This window comes from Aotus nancymaae, unplaced genomic scaffold, assembly GCF_030222135.1.
Source record: "Aotus nancymaae isolate 86718 unplaced genomic scaffold, 86718_ANA_hifiasm-v0.15.2.pri h1tg000090l, whole genome shotgun sequence".
In the NCBI taxonomy this organism is placed as follows: Eukaryota; Metazoa; Chordata; class Mammalia; order Primates; family Aotidae; genus Aotus; species Aotus nancymaae.
The window spans coordinates 3,198,401-3,221,852 of NW_026988505.1; the positions used below are offsets into that span (position 1 = coordinate 3,198,401).

General features: G+C 38.2%; 1 protein-coding gene across 1 annotated transcript in view; it reads left to right on the forward strand.

Moving 5' to 3' along the window:
* CSMD1 (CUB and Sushi multiple domains 1) overlaps positions 1-23,452 on the forward strand; it is a 2,129,340-nt gene that overhangs the window by 1,011,888 nt on the left and 1,094,000 nt on the right. The window contains exon 5 of the mRNA XM_064369795.1: positions 10,525-10,732. Within this exon, the coding sequence (XP_064225865.1) occupies positions 10,525-10,732 (208 nt within the window). The remainder of the gene's footprint in view (positions 1-10,524; positions 10,733-23,452) is intronic.

The following is a 23,452-nucleotide window of genomic DNA, read 5'->3' on the forward strand; positions in this document are numbered from 1 at the left end:
AGCATATAACAATTTTAGAGTTGAGAAAGAAACTTTTTTAAAGTCTGAAATTCCTTGGGAGGAAATAGAAATCAGTTCACTCTGATTTCTGCTTACATTGGGAATTATTTTCCCCACTTACAGTAATAAGTAGATTCACATGCATGTTTCCTTAAATGCCTTATCTTCTTGGATTAACTCAATGGCATTCAAACATCTTTTAGCTGTACAACCTTTTTTCCAAATGCAAGATTTTATGATAATAAAGGAAACAAATTCTTTTATTTATTTATTTATTTTTTTCGAGATGGAGTGTCACTCTTGTTACCCAGGCTGGAGTGCAATGGCGCAATCTCAGCTCACTGCAACCTCCGCCTCCTGGGTTCGAGCAATTCTCCTGCCTCAGCCTCCTGAGTAGCTGGAACTACAGGCACCCGCCACCATGCCCAGCTAATTTTTTTTATTTTCAGTAGAGACGGGGTTTCACCTTGTTGACCAGAATGGTCTTGATCTCTTGACCTCGTGATCCACCCGCTTCAGCCTCCCAAAGTGCTGGGATTATAGGCGTGAGCCACCGCGCCTGGCAGGAAGCAGATTGTTAAAAATAATTACTCTGATGAGAGTTTGGTATGGGGAGCAAACCTACTCATTGACTGTTTTGTTATTTGTAAACATTAACTCTTTGAGATGGAAGTCGTAGGAGCACAGTTTAAAAATTACTGAATCATACATTGTTTACTAACTTTTACAATCAAGTATTTAAGTTTCAACAGTAACTTCAATTTTTGCTCTGCATCATGTGTAAACAAGAAGGAAGGGCTGAAATTTTAAAAAGTATTTATTTAATTAGATCCCCAAATTTCAGATTCCAAATTAAAAAAAAAAACATTATTTAGATATAACACAATTATATTACTGTCTGAAAACATTGATATATTTTAAAGATTTTTAATATCCATGGAATAAAAGGAGCTTCCATTACATTAATATGTCACCTAAAAATTGGACAGAATAATTATTTGTTTTGATAATTACCCATTTTAATACATTTTCTATTTTACGTGTGGTATCTAAGTTAATGATGAAACTTGAACTAATTTTTCCAGCTGTACTGCAACTTGCTCGTATTTATCTTTTTAAAATATTTTGCTGTAACTATTTTGTTTTCTCTGCCTGCCTTTACTTCATTTCAAGCTGCTCAGCTGAGTTTAAAAAAAACAAAAAACTTCCTGCACTTGTGGTTTACCTGCTTGCTGAAAATAAGCAACACGCAAATATGCTCCCTATGGATTACTATGATTATGAAACGTTTTTCTTGGTAATTAATTTTTATCTGAAATATCATTCTAAGAGTTCATGAAGCTGTTTTTTTTTTTTTGTTTGTTTGTTTGTTTTGTTTTGTTTTTTTGCTGTTACTTGGTTCACACTTCTTTCTTTTCCCTGGAGTTTTTAAAATTTTACTGTAAGTTCTTACAGACTATTTTTTAAATCTCATTCTTTAAAAAGCCACATAGCTCTATAACTAACTTTTCTTCTTCTATTCTTGGAGAGGATATGGTTTGATGCCATACATAGCCCCCTAAATACGTTTTTGTCATTGTCCCAACACTTGCTAAAGACAACTGAATGGAGGCTTGTTTGTGACTATAGGAAAGCCAGAGTCATTCACTTTTCATTCATTGCATGAAGAAAGCAAAGAGGAAGAAAGAATGCTTCCTGAGTATCAGGCTGGCTCCTAGGAACAGGTGCGCAGGAGTGCAAGAACAGGCTCATAAAGCTTGCATGCCATTGCTTTGCAGTCAGCAAGCTCCGAGAAGTAAAACACACAGGATGGAAAGGCGGGAAGTAATCTGGGTGAGTGCTATTTTAAATATGGTGGTCAGACAAGGTGGGCAGGAAAGTGCCTTGTGAAGGGCTCTGAAGTCAGTTGAGGAGATGTCACTTCTCAGGCAGGGTGGTCAGTGCAAAGGCGTTGGGGCAGGAACATAGGTGCCCTGGCCGAAGGAAGCACTGTGGCTACATCCAGTGAGAAAACGAGGAAATGGGAGCCAGGGAAGAGAGGAGCCAAAGCAGGTGAAGGATAAAGAATAGGAGAAGCCGAGAGTCTGGTTCACATAATGTCTTTCAGGGTTTGGTAAGCTCTGGTTTCATTTTGAGTGGTGATATGAGTGGTTTACAACTTTGAATAGAAAATACACAGAAGGCATGTTCTATTACCATTGGGCATTAGTGCTTGATTATACTGAGACAAACTAAAAGTCTTGGGTTCTCTAGGTCACAAAAGAAACATGAATGGTGATATAAGCCATGATAATTAGTGGTGAGTTGCTTCTGATTCCATTCTGGACTTCCTTTTATAGAAATCAGATATTGTGATATTGCTATCTACATGAGCGGATTAAAAGGAAAAGGACATAGACTAGTGTTGTTCCCTCTCTTGCTTACCCATGGATTTGACAAAGGGAAGGACCAACTCTAAATAAAACTAATATCCTGAGAATATTGTCTTTGTGTATTTCTTTTTTGAGACAGAGTCTCACTCTGTCACCCAGGCTGAGTGCAGTGGGGTGATCTTGGGCTCACTGAAACTTCTACCTCCCAAGTTCAAGTGATTCTCCTGCCTCAGCCTCCTGAGGGCTGGAATTACAGGCACATGCCACCACACCCAGCTAATTTTTGTATGTTAAGTAGAAATCGGGTTTCACTATGTTGGCCAGGCTGCTCTTGAACTCCTGGCCTCAGGTGATCCATCTGCCTCAGCCTCTCAAATGCTTTTGATTTTTTGTTTATTTCTGAGTCAAGATCCTGTTTGTGAATGAGACTTCCTCCTGCACACAAATTTGGTATATTTCTACCCAAGAAATCTCAGCAACTGCATGAGAATGCACCCAAAAACGTCATGGGGAATTTGCCGTATATAATCATTTGTGGTCGATATATGAATGTCAGATCTTCCTCTGGGCCATGGTTCTTTCTGTTCCATCTGTTGGGAATGCTCTTCCTCTAGCTCATTCCTTGAGTAATTCCTTTCCTTGAAATCTGGCCTAAATATTGTATTTTCAGAAAAGCCTTCCCTGCTCATTCCAGTAGAGAATTGGTTTTCGTATGTATTGAATGAATAAATTAATTAACATAAATGCATGGTTCTGCAAAGTCAAGTTCTAAGCCAATTCCCAGTGATTTTGGCAGCTGGCTTCTGTTCATGGGGACCAGAGAATTAAGAGGCAGCGCTTATGCTAGCAGTCCTGGGTCTATTAATGCAAAGTGAAAATGAGATTTTGACACTGTTTATTCTAATGTTAGTGTTTGCTTGTAGACAACAACTCGCTTCCAAATATTTAGCTGAAACAAATCAAATGAGGGAGGCTTGAAAGTTCTTCTGTTGTTTGAGGTAGGAACAAAGCACCACATACAGTATCCGTGGGAGACACCCTGTGTTCTCTCAATTGAGAGTGAGTTTGTGACTGCCACCATCATAATCCCATGTGGAATGTCCTCAGACAATAAAACACAATTAAGAAAATAATCAAAGAATGAGCCAATTCATTGAGAAAGGCAAGTGTCTCACTGCATGATTTGAAACCGGAAATAATTCAGTGTTGATTATCAGCCACCAGGTTGAGGCTATGACCCTGTAAAGCACTTTGTACCTAACTGGTTGCAGAGGGCGTGGTGACCACCTGGCCACCTGTCTCTATTCAAGGAGTCAGACCTGACCCTGCATTTTATTTTCTGCAATTACAATAAATGTCTATAGGTTTGAAACTTTGTTATTATTTTATTTTCCTTAAGTATTGGGTAACAGGTGATATTTGATTACATGAATAAGTTCTCCAGTGGTGATTTCTGAGATGTTGGTGCACCTATCACCTGAGCAGTATACACTGCACCATATATGTTGTCTTTTATCATCACCTCCCTCCCACTTTTCCCCCCGAGTCCCAAAAGCTCATTGTAATCCTTCTTATGCCTTTGTATCCTCATAGCTTAGCTCCCACATATCAGTGAGAACATATGACATTTGGTTTTCCATTTCTGAGTTATTTCACTTAGAACAATATTCTCCTGGGCCGGGCACTGTGGCTCATGCCTGTAATCCCAGCACTCTGGGATGCCAAGGCGCGCAGATCATGAGGTCATGAGTTCGAGACCAGCCTGACCATCATGGTAAAAACCCCATCTCTACTAAAATTACAAAAAATTAACAGGGTATGGTGGTGAGCGCCTGTAATCTCAGCTACTTGGGAAGCTGAGGCAGGAGGATCACTTGAACCCAGGAGGGAGAAGGTACAGTGAGCCAAAATCGTGCCACTGCACTCCAGCCTGGGCGACAGCGTGAGACTCCATCTCAACAACAACAACAAAAAGGAACAATGTCTCCAATCTCATCCAGGTCAGCTAGAAACCTGATCAGCTGAATAATTTTAAGTAAGTACCCACTTAATACACAAATCTATTAAAATCTAAAATATATTGTAGAATGGTAAACTGAAGGAAAGAAGGAAAATCCCAAACAAATGTTTTGTTTATAATAGCAAATTATATGTTGCTATGAATACTACTTCATTTTTATGTCTTCCTTGTTACTAAATATAACACAAAATCCAGATATTTAATAGATAAATTAGGCAATTATTTTTCTACTATGAATTAGGCTTTCCTTTCCAAAACGGTTCATGGCAGAATTTATTTTAAAACAAAAACAAGAGCATCTCTAATATATTTTAAATATGTAGTTTGTTGATACACTCTGTCAGAAACACATTATATGTTCTGTATCTACAATGATTAAGAATTCAAAAGATTCATTATTCATGAATGTTATCAGGAGATTTCTAGGTGTTAAACTATTTCTTGACAAAACATCAAAGGATTTTTTTAAATCTCTCATAACAATTATATTACTACAATGCCACAATTATATTTAAAAGTCTGTATTTCTTAGTCTTTATACTTAAGTAGAAATACACATATGTATATATCTTAGTGTGGACCGATTTGTCCTGCTTTTTCACAGGGCAGACATTATACCCTTTTGTTCTGTTTTGCAACAGAATGTTTGTGCTGATTAATTTTAATTTTATTTAGTTGATATTTTCTGAGTCTCCTAATGTTTTCCAGTTGATGGACTTTCTATTTTCTAAAAAAATTTTTTAAAAAAACATCTCTTTTGGTAGCTGTGAAATAGGAACAAACACAACCACTTTATCACACAATTTTGAAGTGATTAGACGAAATAGTTCACATAATGACCTTGTTAAACCATATTAGACACCTAAAATGTACTCAGTAAGCATCAGACCCCAAACTGGATAATTGGCCAGGGAAAATGAGCCCTCTCATTGTCACTCGTGTGTTGATAAATTGCCTGAAGCATTACGTTAATGCATGTTAATATTAGTAACATACAAATATATCAATCTTACTCTTATTTTTTATGTATTTTCAAAATTTAGCTTTTTAATGTATATTAGATGGTATTTCCGTAGTGTTTTAATTTAAATGCCTATCATAATAAGAAAGGTTGAAACTCAGCCTATGTTTGTTTTTAATTTATTCTGGAATTCATTCTTATTTAAATTGGCTTTTAGAATCTTTTTTCCATGTATCTCTTTGCATCTTGTTTTTAAAATACAATAAAATAAGTATAAATAATATCCTCTATGTTGCTGAAATATTTTTATTGTGTTATTTTAATTTTTATACATTTATTTTGAAAAACGTAAACGTAGACTGGTTTACTTATAAAGTTACTTTTGCTTCACTAAAGTTCACAATTTCTGTTAGTTGAGCTAATGTTTAATTAGAAACCATATGTTTTATCTTATTGTGGCAAGTCACCCATTATTTCGTGCATTCAAACATTTTAATTTATGCAACAGGTATTTTGTATGAGGAAATATTTAAATTGATGTTTTTAAAATTCCTGTTCAGTTATTCCAATATACTTTGTTAAAAATGCCTCTTCAGTCATCATTTACGATGTACATTTAATTATACACTAAATTTGGGTCCTTACAACACGTCTACACTATAGGGATAAAGGTTTCCATTTCTGTCAGCAGAGTCTCTGTACTTTAGTGATATGTTGAAGAAATTTAATATCGTTATCAACCAAAGTGGAAGATAAGTTCACAAGTAAATATTATATCAAAAATTAAGAAATTAATTTTTCTTAATCCAAATGTGCTTTGAAAACTGTTTCCTCTGTTGCATTATTTCTGAAATGGATCACCATGTAGAGCTGCATAAACCTAAAAGTAGAACAAACTGATTTATTTTTAAAAACCTTTTGCTCATCAAAGATAGTAATTATGTGGCCCTTCCTCAAATGCTATTATGTTTACATATGTATAAAACGTTGCTGTTTATAAAATAAAATCCCTTATAAAAATAGTGAAGAAATTAAGAATTAAAGTTTTGTTAATTCACAAAAACACACACAAACACTAACACATATGCACATACACACATACAAAAGACACATATTACACTCACACATATACACACAAACACATAAATATACATACACAAGTACACACAAACACACAGGCTTACATGCAGACACACACACACACGCACCAACACTAATTTTGCCTCCGTCTATACTAAAGATTTTTCTGTGATTTAAGCATTTTTTTCCAATGAGTAATTGCATGAACTCTTTTTGTTAGTGTTATGTACATAGTATTCAAGTTATCAACTCGATTATCTTAATAGAATTCTGCAATATTTTATGTGGAGTGCTATGCAAAGAATTCTAATACATCTTGCATATATTATTTATCCTGGGATGATTCTAACTTTAACTCATTCTGAAATGTTCTATGGGCATTAAAATATCTACTGAAGAAAATGCAATAGTGACTGGAGGTTTGGGAGAATTGTTTTTCCTCTCTGCTACCTTATTTTAATTTCTCTTTTTCTTTATTTTTATTGACTTTTCTTTTTTGCCTTCTTTATGTCATCTAATCCTTTCCCAACCAAGTTACCGTAAAATTGCAACACCTGTCTGCTGTAGATGTTCTGGTCTTACCTGGATTCGGTGAGCACAGTACTCCTGCTGGTCCAGTGAAGTAAGGGTCTCCATGATCCACTCATTCATCAAGTGAAGTTTTAGGAAAATGTAAATACTAAGTGTCTAAGATCTTAGACTCAGGGGATCCAAATATTAGACATAGATGTAACCTTGGAGATTATCCAACTCAACCACTGCCATTTTAAATAGAAGGAAGCTGCAGGACTGTGAGGTCCTCATTTGATCCACTCATTCATCAAGTGAAGTTTTAGGAAAATGTAAATACTAAGTGTCTAAGGTCTTAGACTCAGGGGATCCAAATATTAGACATAGATGTAACCTTGGAGATTATCCAACTCAACCACTGCCATTTTAAATAGAAGGAAGCTGCAGGACTGTGAGGTCCTCATTTGATCAGCGCTGGTACTCAGGAGTGGGCAGCAGTACAGTTCTGTCAGCCGTTAAAATAATAAAACACTCTTATACCAGTTAACACATATCCACTGCCTGGAGCCCCACAAACTCCCCAGATACTGCCTGCAGGTCATCGAACCTTCCAGCAGTGGAGAAACCAGAGGGCTAATGGCTACAGGGTGGGGACCCAGGACCCTGCCCTGGAGCTATGGCTGGTGTCCCTGTTTATGTTGGCTGCCTGTAAATACTCCTGTCAGATGGGTTTAAATTCGCCTCTGGTCAAGGTTACTGAGATGCTTTCCCAGGAGAATCCAGTTAAGCTTCTTATTCTATACACTTGTATTCTATGTTTATTCTATACTATGCACATAAATAAAACTATTTCATAGCTTTTTAAATAATAATGCTTCAGCTCATAGGTTGCTATGGCAAAAATTCATAAGCATTTGATGTCAGAATTTTTTTCTTTTTTTGTTTTTGCCTTCTAAAACTTCGAAAGGGGGGATTGCTTGCTAACAAGGTGAATTATAAAGAATGTATGTAGTTTCAGCAGTTGGATTTCAATTAATACATTTCATTAATCTTTAAACTACATCATTTTGGTTACTTGGACTTTGATAACTTTTCTTTTAATTTCACACATCTATGATATTTTATCTTTTTATATAATAAAGGTGATAGAACTCTTTCTCTTACATTGAGATGACTTAACTTTTATAGTATATAATGAACTCAAAGAAAAGAATAAAATCTAAATATTAAATAAAATTATATTGTTTTAATGACCAAAAGTATATATGATATATTCATACATGAAAACAGATTTATATACACCTGTGACATGTTTACATAGAAGTATTTAATCAATGATAAATGTAAATATCTGTCTCTAGTTTTGTTTACCTCATCCCTTTATGAAGAGGATAATTATATTTCAGTTTAAAGAAAAAAACACAAAGTATGTCTCATTTTTAGTTGCTAATCTGATTCACCATTATCCCAACCCAAGGGCCTCAGAGCTGAATTCTGCACAATGTCTGAATCTCAGTAGTAGCCACTATATTTTTCCTCATTATTGGACTATGTGCTTCCTCTCATTTTTATTTGTTACTGATTTGTCTCTATTTTCAAAAATGCAATTTTAACTAGGAAATGTATATGTATGATCACATTCCTAAGAGCTGTTCTCAAGAGTATAATAAAAACTGTGGCCAGTGGGGCAATGTGGAGCTGGTTCTGAGTTGACCAGGGATGTGTATGTGTTTGCACAAAGGTGCCCCTGGAGGGTGGGGGGCAGGAGAGACATTTGGTTGTGGCCACCGGAACTATTTTCACAGTTTTCAAATTGCAGTATGCATACAGTTATTTTTATTTGTGTTCAGTTTTACACTTTTAAAAGAAAACATTACCATGATAGGATTATTTTTATAATCCCCACACTTAATAATTATTCATTTTCAAGTAAATTTTGGATCTCGAAAATGAGTGTACTGAGATCTCCTACAAAATATGGGCAGCCCTTTCCACAGCGCCACGTGCTTTGGGTGGGCATGCCGAACTGACCAGCTACTAAAACACAAGAACACCCATCCCTCACGCAGTCTTGATTTCACTGATATTTGAAGGGAACGATTTTCCCCCAAGTGAACCTCTCAAAGACATCCAGTCTATAGGTGCCATTAGCATTAGTTGACATAAGCAGCATGAGGACACCTGGTGTGTAGACTAGGCTAGCATCCCATAGGAAGGATGGAAAATGCAATCCTCCAAACTCTAGGAATTAAAACAGTGTGCTCTCGACTCCCCTGTGCCCCTGGCATTCTTCTGAGTAAACTGAAGCCAGCTAATCTGAAGGGATCTGTATCACCTCCTCACTGTTGCCAACAAGGTGTGGTCTATTTGAACATTTTTGGGATGCTTAGGTCCTGCCAAAATAAAAAGCACATCCCTGAAAGATGAAAGAAATACTGGAATTTGCAACTTGAGGAGAGTCAATAAAAGGATGTCAGCTCCTCCCACTTTGCCATAATTTTGGTGGAGAGAGGGGGTGTACGGTCAATTATATGCACTTTGTGAGATCTCAGAGCTGGTCATACAAGCTCTGCCTAAGGCAAACTCCCCACTCTTGGTAACAGGCTGACTTTTACATATCATCCACACTGCAGTATCAGAATCAATGACTGTTAAATATACATTCTGGATAGGTAGTATTTGAGGAAAGAAAGAAGAAGAAGGAAAAAGAGAAAAGAAAGAAAGGAGGAAAGGAACAAATTTTTAAAAATGCTTTGAAACATGTTATTTTAAAATGCTTCTTTTTCATATATCTATACACACATATAGTTTAATATGTACATAATATTAATATGTACATAATATGTACCTAATATTTTGTAATAGATGATATAAATGTAACAGAAACTTTTTTACTCTGTAGCAAACTTTGCAAGGTCTATTTCTCTTCTAACCAATAATTTTTACAATGTCAGTTTGTATTTTAAATGCACTTTTATCTTTACTGGGCTCTTACTTCTCACTCTTCCAGTATATTCCAATTTATGTCTCATGCACCTGTTTTCTACTAAGAACAGTTTTAGGAGGTGATGTGCCTCTGTTGTGTTACTCAATCGCTATCTGAAATTCAAAACCCAAATTAATGCCAACTCTATAGAAAATAAAATTAGGGCAACCATTTCTTTTAAGGGAACAGTATTCTCAAAGACAGGAATCTATGAATTAATAAAAAATGGCCACATGTTTTTAAGTCTGAAAACATAGTTTATATAGCTCCGTCTTCCGGGATTCAGAGAAAATCTTTGAAAATCTTGTCAGGCTGCCTGTCAATGTCAACTACACATTCCACATTTTAGAAAAGCCACCATTTCCATCTTTCCCACAATGGCCATTCAATTAGTAATACAATTTAAATGGTAGACTTTCGTAAGCCTTTCATAGAACTCATTAACATATCAAAAGAGATTCTTTTTCAGATGGAGTGTCTCAATTTGGGGTTCAGAAAATATTTGTTGCTGATCAAGAGTGACACTTTGTGGACATACTCGTGTATGAAAACCATCCTGAGATGTGATGCCTTCCTTCTGCTTCTGTCCCTGCAGCTGAGGGAGCCTGCGGAGGAACCTTACGTGGGACCGGCAGCTCCATCTCCAGCCCGCACTTCCCTTCAGAGTACGAGAACAATGCTGACTGCACCTGGACCATTCTCGCAGAGCCCGGGGACACCATTGCTCTGGTCTTCACTGACTTTCAGCTGGAAGAAGGATACGATTTCTTAGAGATCAGTGGCACAGAAGCTCCATCCATATGGTAAGTCCTGGGAAGAGATGGCACACAGGGTGCAGGTGTGTTTTCCCTCAACTAGCTTCGAGCTTCGAGAATCGCTTGTCTCTGGTTGTTCATTGGCAAGCGTGAGTATTCCTTTTATGCCTTGCTTTTTTGGCTCTGAAAAAGTTACCTTTAGTATGACTCATTTCAAAGTTTCTAAGCTGACTTTGTGCTGGTGCTTGGAGTTTGGGAAGTGATCTGTGTGCTTGAACTTACGGCGCTCTCTTTTTTGGACTCTTTTAAGGCAACTAAGTAAGGCGAGTTAGTTTTGGGTTTGGTCTGGAGCTGTTTCACTGTGAATAGATAGTTTTAGATTGTGTATTCTCTTTTATCTCACGTTACCGAGCATAGAGAGACTGCTGCAGTTATGGGATTGTACATTTCTTTTTCTTCGTGAAGGCCGTGTACCACATCGAGTGGCCACGTATGGGAAGTGTCTGTGGCTACACGATCCTCAAAGGCAAATCCACTTAACACAGAACCAAGTCCAATCTATGTATACAATTAATCACAGGATGGTCAACTCTCTGGTGTGTACCCTAGTGGAGGCAAAGGAAAGCAAGATCTTATGAAGTACAGCCTCTTTTGGTGTGATGGTCTTGATTGCAGGAACAGTTTTGTTTGTGTCCATGAGTGCAATTTCAAAGAGAGAATTAAAAGCATAGCTGTGTAAAGCATTAAATTCTATCTCGAACTAAGTCATTTGTTGCATGTTAAATTGTGTTGTGGTTGTTTCTATTATTTAAATTCTTAACACTTCAAAACTGCTTCAGTTGTCTGTTTTAGATCTTGAAATATGACTAACAAGAATATGTGTGGTGAAACTCAAGTAGACCCAGAGAAAATCTTGGCCATCTATGTGTAGGAAGAGGAGAATATGGAATGAGTGACTGTGAACATGTTCGCAGGTTACAGTTTGCGTTTCAGTGAAAAGGCTAAGGGATAAAAATGTCAAACGTGAAGCATATTGTAAATATGACCGCCTGTTTTAAACTCATTATTGGAATTGAATTGGATTGTACTTTGTTTCTCAAAACACGAGGCTCAATGTGGAGGGCTCCTATTCACAGAGAAGTCCTTTCCTTGCTGGGTTTACTGTGCTTGTGTTAACTGTTACTCCAAATAAGAGAGAGGAAAACACTAAACAGATTCTACTTCAGTCACCTTTTCTTTCAATTGTATTCATGCTGAATGACACTTTTAGATTAGCCAGGACACATCTGCTTAATGTAATTGTGCAATTTTAACTTTAAACACTCAGGAATTTGTTTAAACTAGTACCTGTCTCACTATGTCTAACATCAGAGTTCATGGAAACAAAAGCTGAGCTGAGAGCTGGAGAACCTAAATTCTACCACAGGTTCTGCCAATAGAAGGCCTTGTGACCTTAGATGGGTCTATTTGTAAAAAGAGAGGTTGTGGTTAAAAAATATTTAAAAAATGAATTTATCAAACATCTGTTGAGTGGCTATTCTCTGCTACTCATTTAAAGATATTCAAGTGATCTAAACACTTACTAGCTTTAGAATTACACTATTGTGGTTTTCAGAAAATCGTTGAAGTGTAAACTACTTAGGGGGTGATTCTCAGAATTTATATGCTTAATGTTAATGGCCTTATTTTTAGGAGAGTCTAGATGCATTGGGCATTGACTGAGGGCCTTGCTGGTAAAATGTCAGGTTGGGAGAGAGGTAGAAGAAAGTGAGGACGATTTGTTAGTGATTCTAGAACCCATGACCAGTGGCAGCTTTTGGCAAAAAAACTGAGTTTATGTCAGAAAGTGCAGATCATGACTGATGACAAGTGTGTTCTGTCTGAAAGGTTGGTGGGACCACTATAGCATGTTATGCCAACAACTGATCATCCTTGTGATAGAGAGAACACGAGCACGGCTAGCCAGGGGGATTGCCCCTGTCTTCTTGGTGCCTGGATCCAGACTGGAAGACATCTTCTAGGTCTCTGGAATCTCTCTGGGTATTTGCCAGGGAAGTTGGTGGGAAAGTTCTCAGTGGGAACTCTGACCCTGTGTGCCTTCATGACTGATAAACTCTGTTGCCTGTTAGCTTAGCTGCTCTCTTCAAATAGTCAGGGATAGAGTTATATTTACACTTGTGTCCTTAGGATGACTTATGTTGTCCTGTTTGCTTGGTGCAAAAGCCCTGCAGAGTCACTATTGTTACAGTTATCTACCATTATTACGTTATCTATTATTATAGATTTAAAAGTACACCTGAGATATGTGCAGGCTGAGACATGTAGATTTAAAAATAAATCTCAGATGTGCAGATGGCAAAGCTGATGGAACCCTTTCAGAGCTCAGGTTCAAGGTCTCTGACTCTGGGACACTTTCTACTCTCACGCATAGCCCCCCAGTCAGTGTAGTCCAGGTTTGAGCTTCAGTGCCCTGTCAGAGAAGTATAGTTTCTCTCTTTCAGGATTGCAGGCTGGATTATGAAGCCTTGAACAGTTTAACTGTCATGATGGAGATGAAAAAGCAATTTGGCACATGTGCTGGGTCAACAGAAGGTTTTGTGTGTGTGTGACATTTGGTGTTTATCATAATAGTCAAAAGAAATATCTTGACACAGCCATAAGGGCTACCTTTAAGCAGAACTCTCAGCTTTCAATGACTCTTCAGTGGAAGCTGAAAAGAAAGAGATGGTTCTCCCAAATAACTATGGAAATCTACAGGAGCACATTTAAAACAGAACACAGAATTATGTGAAGTATAAGTGAATAATTATAGGCCTATAAAAATGCATAGTTTGACTTACCTTAAAAAGACTATTATTTTGGCGTGACAGTCTTTGAAATATTAAATGACCCAAATTGGTATGTGTTGAAAAGGTTTGCCCATCCCAGAGTTGCATGGACAGCTCCAAGGAGCATTGTGGGTGGCGTGACCTCTCCCTGAGTGCAAGGTCATTCAACAGAGCCAGGAGGGCGGAGTGTGGCTGTGAGTGGAGTCAGTGCAGACACACACAAATATTCCTGATAATCTATTTTTAAAAACAGGACATGTAAGCATGGGCACTCTAAGAAGAAGCTACTTGGAAAATTGTTAAGAACAACAATAGGATTAGCCTTCTTTTCATTTAATTTGGAGTGAAATTACCTACTCAGCTGTGTTTTAAGTCAGGGTTGCCATGGCAACAACGGAGGCAGTCTAAATATAGGGGATGATGTCATGTGCCAAAATTATCTGTATATTAAACATACAGTGGATTAGTAATTTAAACCTCATAGGCTATATGTACATTAGATGAGACTGGCATTTTTTTTTTATTAGTCAGCTTCTAATTTTATGCAGGTTGGCTTCCTATCAATCCCTTACTTTAATAGAGAGTTGCCATTTCTAGTCACTTTATAGCATGGTCTAGTCATTATTTTTCTTGCAATTAGAAGGGAAATGTGCAGTGGTTAAGCTAGCCAAGTGTTATTTTTTCTGAAGAGATTTGATGGTGTAGCCTATAACTTGTACCTCTAAAAATATCAAGAAGAAAGAAAATTGATTTGATTTCAGTGTTTTCCCTCTATGGTTTCTAAATTAAGACCTGATGGTTAACAGGATTAAGGTTATAGAGTCTTGGCTGGGAACACTGTGGGAACATTTACTCTCTTTAAAATATGCACTTATATCACAAAAGAACCATGTGGCCAACCCCTTCTGCAACAGGGAGTTTGTGGAGGATAGAGAAGAAAAGGAAAAAGGAAATAAAAATAAATGCATTGAAAATGTGTCGCAACACATATTTAGATACATCCATGTCTTAACTTCTGTGACTGAGGGTCAGCTCCTCAAGACAGAACCTGGAAGCCTCAGTGTCGTTTTCCAGGCTGTCCACAGCTGCCTAGTTGGCTCTATCCTGGCTTCCTCCCCACCAGGCTTTTCCCACCCCTGTTCGGTTTGCCCCAATGAACCCATACCTGTCTTTATGTTCATGTACCTTTGTATCCCTGGGGCAGTTGTTCAGCTGCTCACCTCCACGTAGAAATCCCCTACTGCCCACCTACTGTCTATCCAATTATCTTCATGCTTAGAGGGGCATGCAAAGTACATGAAAGAACACTACAGAAATTACACTAGTGAAACAAACAGGTGGTGTGGTCTCCCTTGCTGGAAAAGATCAGCCATAATAAATGCAAGAATGCTTTTTCAAGTTTGGATTAGGCCTGCCTTATTACTTTAAGAGAAAAATCTGTTACTTTTTGATTTTTTTAAGGCATAAGCTCTATTTTTCATTAACCAGCATAACTCGAGACTCTTTTGCCCACATTGAGGCAAGTTTACAAGGGAAACTCTGGGAAGACAGTTTTTTAACCTTAGTGTATTTTGTTCTCATTAACCCAGCCCGATTTCACTATTAAATCAGTCTAATCAGTAATTGGCTGAAGTTAAAACAAAACTTTAGAGAAATGAGTAAAGCTGAGTGAGCTTCAAAGACCCTTGAAGGGTCAATTAAAATATCCAGTGTTTACTCAACTTGTCACTTAATTGATAAGTGACTTGGTTTCTATTTAATTCCTAATGAGGGAGAATTATAGCGGAACATGCTGAGAAACAGACCCCTTGAAATCAATCCTTCTCTCACCTGACCCAAAATAAAGGAAGGAGGCATCATCTTCTCCCTCCTCATGTTATTAGTAATGATTTTGAATTCATTTTACAGAACATTTGCAGACCTAGCACAGAGAGTTGTCGTGTATCTTAAACCCAGCTTTCCTCAGGCTAACGTCTTACATAACCATAGTGTAATGATGGGCACCAAGAAATTAATGAAGCCCCAGTGCTACTAACTCATTTTCAGACTCAGTTTGATTTCCTCTGGCTGTTCCACTGATGTCTGTTCTGGGTGAGGGCTCCAGCCAGGGACCCACAGAGCATTTGGTTTGGCCTCCTTGGCCCTAGTCAACTGTGGCCTTTCCATCTTTCTTTGTTTCTATGGACTTGACCTATTCCATATTAACAGTTAAGTCTTTGGGGGAAAAATGGTTTTGGAAAAGCAATGACATGATTTATGAATATGGAGGAGATCACACAGCAATGTCCCAATGTCATGAATTGAAATGGACAGATTTGTTTTTTGTATTTTCCTTTATATGTATATTTTTATTTAAGACTGGGTCTCCTTCTGTCACCCAGTCTGGAGTACAGTGGTTCTATCATAGCTCACTGCAGCCTCGAACTCCTAGACTCAAGCCATTCTCCCATCTTAGCCTCCCTGGTATCTGGGAATACAGGTGCATACCACCAGACCTGGCTAATTTTTAAAATTTTTTGTAGACACGGGGACTTCCTATGTTGCTCAAAATCCTAAACTCAAGTGATTCTCCTGCCTTGGCCTCCCAAAGTACCGGGACTACACAGGCCTGAGCCATGACAGCCAGCCCCATATTTTTTATCTTCAATTTGGAGTCAGTAATTTTATTCCAGGAACATGTTGTAAGGTATGCATCTCAACACATTTTCATGGAAGCAAGTATAATATAAACAGGAAATAAATATTTATAAATATACATACATATTTATAAAAATAAATATATAGTATACATAATATATGTACATACACACAGACACGCATATGTATACACATTTCTCTTTTTCTTGAACCTCTACATACCAGCTGAAGGTCTAAGGACATAATTAACATGATATTGTAGCTCTATTCATAAACCCTTCTTTTAACGAAAATGTCATTTCTAATTTTTTTGAATGGTGTATTTTTTTTTCTAAAAAACATTTACTACTAGAATCACTGAGTATTTGTTATATAACAGGAAAATGTAAACAATAGTCCCTACTGCTTCTTGGAGATGCTATAATTCCCATTTTATAGATGAGAAAAATAGGCTTCAAAGAAGTAAAATAATCAACCATCCAGCAAGCAAAGAGGCTGGGTGGAGACTTGAACAGAAATAGCCCCAATGTATATTTCCTCCTCTATTTAAAAATGTTGAGGTCATATTTCTTTGCTGACTATTAAAACAGGAAGGTGAAAGTAGTGTGTGAGCATTCCACTGTCATCCTAGAATTTCCTCACCAGCCTTCAGCCTCAGTGCGTACATGGAAAGCACGCTGCCACTTCTAATTTCTACTCAGCTCTGTTACTGTGTGGTGGTGTCACCATCAGCTACTCTTACAGGTTTCTTTCCAGCGTTATTACCTCTACAGTAATGTTATCATCTTAGCATGCTTGCCTGTTATGCATATTTCAAGATATAACACAATGATGGATATCATCAGGCTTCTAAGAGGACACGTAGATGACAGGCTGATGTTACATGAAGCTAGTGCATAAAGATGTGACTCGTCAGGGTTGTATATGCAACTGTGACCCACTGAAGTCTTAGGTAGGTAAAGAAAACTGGCCACCCCAGACTACCCCAAAACCTAGTTACCTCCACCCTGAAACTCAATAGGCAAATAATGAAAAATTTTCTAATACCAACTAGTTCTACTATGTGGAGAATTTCTAACTTGATTGGTGGCTTTTGTTAACATGCATTATCCCAGATATTTTTATTTTCACCTGGGTGAATTAGGTACCTTCTCCACGATGTCTACGTGGAGCTGATTTCCAATCTCCACCTTTTCTCTCAGCTGGTGGCCAGGGATGGTTTAAGCCACTGGGCAGTGAAGGAATTGCTGGGAAAGATGCTGCAACCCTACAGAGTGAAACCAGTAGGCTGTGTCTTGTGGAGGTTTCAGTCAGGTGTGATTTTCCCTCCTGTACCTCTGAAAAACACCATCTCTAGCAGACACTGAAGGAAGGATCTTTGATATCAGAATTAACCTCCAGGAGCAACAGAGGTGGCATTCTGTGAAGGGGAAGCTGGACTCTCTGATTCACTACCAGGAGCATAGACCCTAGGAATTATTCCCTGCCCTCCCTTCTCCTTCCTCACGAAAGGGATGGACTCACCAGCAGGTGCCCTTGCAACTCTGAGAAGCCATTGGCTATCCTTTTGCCTAGAATTAAGCCTGTCAGATTTCTTCACAAATTCTAGAAATAGCATTCTAGAGTAATATTTTAATTTGGGTTAAGTCAATACCAGAAATTCAATAAAGTTAAAAAAAAAAAAAACTATTTCGAAGAATACATATTTGAAATACAGAACATTTTTATAATTTATGAAATGGTGATGGCTATAGATAAAATGTAATATTTTACTCTAAGATTTTATAAAATTTTCCACTTGAAGGTGTAACAGAGAAAAAGAAAACATCCCTGATCTCTAAAGATGGGACCAGTAGGAAAAATAATTATCCCATCCGTACCATTCTTAGGGCAGAGATGAACTCTGCAGCTCTGGTGTAATATTTCTCTTGTTTCAAATTTCTGCAAATTAACCTCATTTTATTGAAAAATATATTTCCTATAAATAATTTAAGTTGTAGGCAATGGACAAAAACTCTTTTATGGATTAAAATTTATTTCACAAACTATGAAATACCCATTTTTTGTAATCACACTTCCTTCTTTTTGTGTGTGGCCCTTAATGCTGGTAACAATAAAAAAAAGACTAAATTAACACTGTTAAATATATTTCTCATTTAAAAACACACTGCTTTCTAAAGGGCCATTGTGACAACTCCATTTTAGTGATTCTCAAATAATGCTTGTTAATTCTCACTGATTCCTGAAATCAGCCGATTTGCAAACCTGGTGTTCTAATTGTGCCTTTTTGATATCTTATTTAGAGTTTCTCTCAAAGCCATGAAGATCTAATTTTTTTCTTCCTTCTGAAGGTTTGCACAATTTCATGGAGGACTGGTTAGGAGAATAAGGTAATTTTGTGCCATCCAATAGTCCTCCAACAAATGTGACATTTTATTGCTTGGGTTCCTTCCTGTTGGCACATGCTATCCAAGCTTAAATGAGCAGTGGCCTAGAACATTAATGTTTCCCACTTTTGACTTTAATAAATACAAGTACCTAAGTTCTTCTGTTTCAAATCTTTTAGAGAATTACAGTATAATTTCTTAATAAAGATAGATATCATAAAGACTTTGATTTTTTTTGAATTATAAACTTAAAATAGATGACTCCTGAGAAATCTCTTAATGCAATTACCTTATTGTTTGGGGAAAAAAGAACTGAATCATTAATAAATAGTGTGCTTTACCCTTCCTACCCTAAGGAGTGCTATTATGGGCTAGAAGAGAAACCAGGTTTTCTGTCTCTGTTACCACAACTGGTTCTAGCATGCTAAGAAGCCAGGCTTACCCAGCTTGGAGAGGGATGGGCAGTGCCCTCTTTTGTGTTTTGATTAGCTTTCCACGAGCAGGCCATAGAAGCATAGTTGCTAAGCCAAGATTATTGATTGAGACCTCAGTTTGAATGAGACTTGGGCTCTAGTCTTAGTTTTATGATTTCTGAGTTTGATGACCTAGAGCCTGGAAGTCCCAGATTGCTGTCTGTAAAATGGAAGTGATTGCCTCATCCCTCGGAGAGCTGCTAACTAGAGCAAATGAGCAGACGCTTGGAAAACCCTTAGCACAATGCCTGCCCCACACAGAGATTTCTACAAGTAGCTGCGTGTGTACTGCTGTAAGAAACAGCGCCATAGAGAGTTCAGATTTCTGCCCTATAATGAAAAAACCTTTTGAAATAGAAACTGCTTTGAAAAACAGTTTTAACCTGTGTCTAGTTCTAAAAGTCTGTGTTCAGCAACTAACCTTCAAATTTTTAAATTATAAAAACAGTGTTACTTCTCCACTCAACTTTTAAAACATTTATGTTACTTTGGTTGTGAATTGCGTGACAATAACCACAGTAATAATATCACTTTAAAAGAAAAATTAGGACCTAAATGATGACCCTTCCTTGCTGTTTGGAAATATAATCAACCATAATTAGCACTGCTTAACGTTCAGGGCTGTTTTCGTATATACCCTTCAACTTTGTGAATGAAAAGCAAAATGCTGTCCTGGTTCAGATCCTATATATCACTTAGTAAAAATAAAATGTGAGAACAGTGGAATTTTGACTGAAGTATATCATTATCTATTAAATGTGCCTGTTTAGTTTTCATGTGTGCAGGACTCAGCGGAGATCTTTTCAAAACACAGACCGTGATCCAGCGGTTCCGGAGTCCAGAGATTCTCCGTTTCTGACAATTGTTAAGCTCTGGTTGGTGCTGCTGTTCTGTGCTCCAGAGCCTGAATTGTGAGGGGCTAAGGTGTTTGTGAGTGGCATACATATTTGACAAACACAGAACTAAAACCATAGCTAATTATTATTCATAATATTTTCAGGTTTTCCTCCAAACTGGACAACATTTCAGTAGTTATGCTATTTCAGAATTTGATGCAAGCTCTTTTGTCTTTGTTGAAATGCCATGTGATATTGATAATGGGCTGTGGGATAAGATAGAGATGATCCAGAAAATCCAGGTTCAATATTGAGATTCAGATTTAGGAGTCACAGACTCACCAAGGTCTCACTGCGCAGAGATTCTGATTTAGTTTTCTGAACCAGCCCAGCTGTCCAGAGGATTACTATGTATTAGAGGTGACATCAAAAGGGAATAAAAAAATCATAGTATTTCAACAGCTTTCCTACATTTTCAGGCACACTAGCATTTCCAAGTCTATTAATAGCTGTGTGTTGAAAGTAGAATCGTTTTGAGCTCTTTTCAAGAACATGGAGTTGAAAAGTTGAGCACTTTCCTTTGTTGCAGATTTCTCAGTCTTTTGATGTCAGACCATTCGCTGTGACTCTCAGAGGTCAGGTAGATGATGTTGCAATGTGCCAAGCAGATTGGACCGTGAACCATTTCTTTTGGGCAGGGTATCAATTTAGAACTGGAACTAGGAGTTTGGATAAGGCTGTGTGATTGTGCTTCTCAATGTGGTGCAGAGACTGCCCTGGCCTGAGCCCTGTCAATATTTTCGTTCCATTTTGCACTTGATGCTGCTAGAGACCTGATTCCAACTTGCAGTTTCCCGCTTTCAATACATTTTCTCTGTCTGGGAACTCTCTCTTCTGCTTTATCAGCAAATCCCCCTTCATCCTTCATAGTTCTCAAAGGAGAATTGGCCTTCAAGTGAGAAAACGAGGAATTAAAAATGGTGTTCCTCCCCTTTGTACCTCACCATTGGGGTTCTGAGAGTCAAACTCCCAGAGTTTTTGTTTCCTGACTATAAAAATGAGATTAAATATACTTATCTTGCTGGGTGAATATGAAAGTAAATGTCAGAAACCTACCACTATGCCAGGAATGAGACAGCCAACCCCCATATCCATTAGTCATTATCGTGCCACGTGTGATAAACAACAAATCAGCAGTGCAGGTGCAAAGATGCTGTCAGTTTTCAGAGGAGAAAGAAAGCACGCCTCAGTGAGGTAATCACAGAACATGTTGCAGAAACATTGGGCTTTGTGTAGTCTCTGAGCATGGGAAGCATAGAGTCAGGAACAACCTATACTGCTGTTTCAGGCACAGTGTGTGTCAAGTAAGAAGTATGTGTGCTAGATTGCTTTTTCCCATAGAACTCGGATAGATGCTCTGTGCATAAACACATTCCGGTAAGGTGGGAGAAAGCAATCCAATGTTTTCACAATATAATACAAATCACTTTAAATTTTGAATGGATGTGGTGGCTCGCATCTGTAATCCCAGCACTTTGGGAGGCCGAGGCAGGCATATTATTTGATGTCAGGAGTTCGAGACCAGCCTGAACAACATGGTGAAACCCTGTCTATACTAAAAATACAAAAATTAGCTGGGCATAGTGGTGTGCATCTGCAAACACAGTTATTCGGGAGGCTAAGACAGGAGAATTGCTTGAACCTGGGAGACAGAGGTTGCAGTGAGCTGAGATCCTATCACTGCACTCCAGCCTGGGTGACAGGCTGAGACTCCATCTCAAAAAAAAAAAAGAAAAGAAAAGAAAAAAGAAATCACTTTAACATTTTAAAGGCAGGCCCTTGAGTGAAACTAAAACATAATAAATTTTTTATGGTAAAATGTTCAGGAAATGTTTACTCTGTCCCTCACCTCTCACGGTAAAAGGAAAACAGTGCTTTAGGAAAATTATGAGGATTTTGGTATGTTGCATGGATTTGGAAAAGCTAAATAATGAGTAGGCTGAAAAAATAGGACACTTATAATTTATAAAGGTCTGCTGATCACAGGAGTAGGAAAAGAAAAGAAGGATCTGGCTTTTTGTAGCCAGGAAAGTCAGTTGCTCGGCTTTGCACGTGGCTATGCCATGATATTTCAAATTTCACCTTAAACTGGAAATGTGTCCAACACTCAATTGTCCAGGACCTGTGGCTAAAAAGGTCAGCTGGGGATATCTGAGTGTGCTCAGGGATCTACATTTCAGTGAACACCCTGGAAGAGCTTTTAGAAACACAGAGAAGGATTGTAGAGAGAATGTTGATGCTCTCAGCCAGGTGAGGAAAGTTATAAAGCTCTTTCTCCATCCAGTGTCTTCGCAAGACCACAGGGCCCAGCAGTAGTTTAAAATCAAAGGGCTCTTGGCTGGGCGTGGTGGCTCACACCTATAATAGCAGCACTTTGGGAGGCCAAGGCAGGTGGATCACAAGGTCAGGAGATTGAAACCATCCTGGCCAACATGATGAAACCCCATCTCTACTAAAAATACAAAAAACTTAGCTGGGCGTGGTGATGCACACCTGTAGCCCCAGCTACTGGGGAGGCTGAGGCAGGAGAATTGCTTGAAATCAGGAGGCGGAGGTTGCCGTGAGCCAAGATTCTGCCATTGCACTATAGCCTGAGTGACAGTGCGAGACTCCAACTCAAAAACTAATTAATTAATTAATTAATTAAAATAAAATAAAAAGGCTCTTTGGAGATATTTTAGGGTGGTACATTTAAGTGACCTGAGAAATCCTGCTCATCTGAACTTGTAGCTCCCAGATATGAGGCTCCTGAGTTTTGGATGGGATCTTCATTTAATGAAGAGGAAAAGACAGGGCTTTGAGACAGCAAAGGGAGGCAGGAGAGAGAGGGTGGGGTCTGGCTTTACTGGGAATCAGAGGATAGCCAGGGAAACTTTTAGGCTAGAGTTAGAAAAACAAATTGAGTCATGCAAAATGGTTTGAAATGTTCAAAGCAAGAGTGCACAATGAATTGGGCCGAAAAATTACTGAATGGTCAGACAGACCTAGAGTATAGACTCAGCACTGAAGAAGTTACTTGATCCTTGGACGCTGTGTTGAGAATTCTGGCATCAACCTAGCCAGCTTCTGTGAGTGCAACAGTTCTGCCGTGCACGGAGCTTCCCATACTAGAAGGTGGTGCCCCTTCCAATAAAGTGAAACCGTTATTGTTCCATAACAGAGCAGTCGAGGGAGTAAAATTATGTGTTCATTGTATCTAGTGGTTGAAACATTTGGGATGGAGACTTTTGAGCAGTGATTATATTCTAAAGTATGTGAGTATGCACGCACATGTGTGTGTATGTATGTGTGTGCATGCACATGTGTGTGTATGTATGTGTGTGCACGCACATGTGTGTTTGTGAGTGTGCATGCACATGTGTTTGTGTGTGCACCCACCTGTGTTTGTATGAGTGCATGCACATGTGTGTTTGTATGTGTGGCACGCACATGTGTGTGCACACACATGTTTGTATGAGTGTGCATGCACATATGTGTATGTGCACACATGTTTGTGTGAGTGTGCATGCACATGTGTGTTTGTATGTGTGTGCACATTAAGACTAGA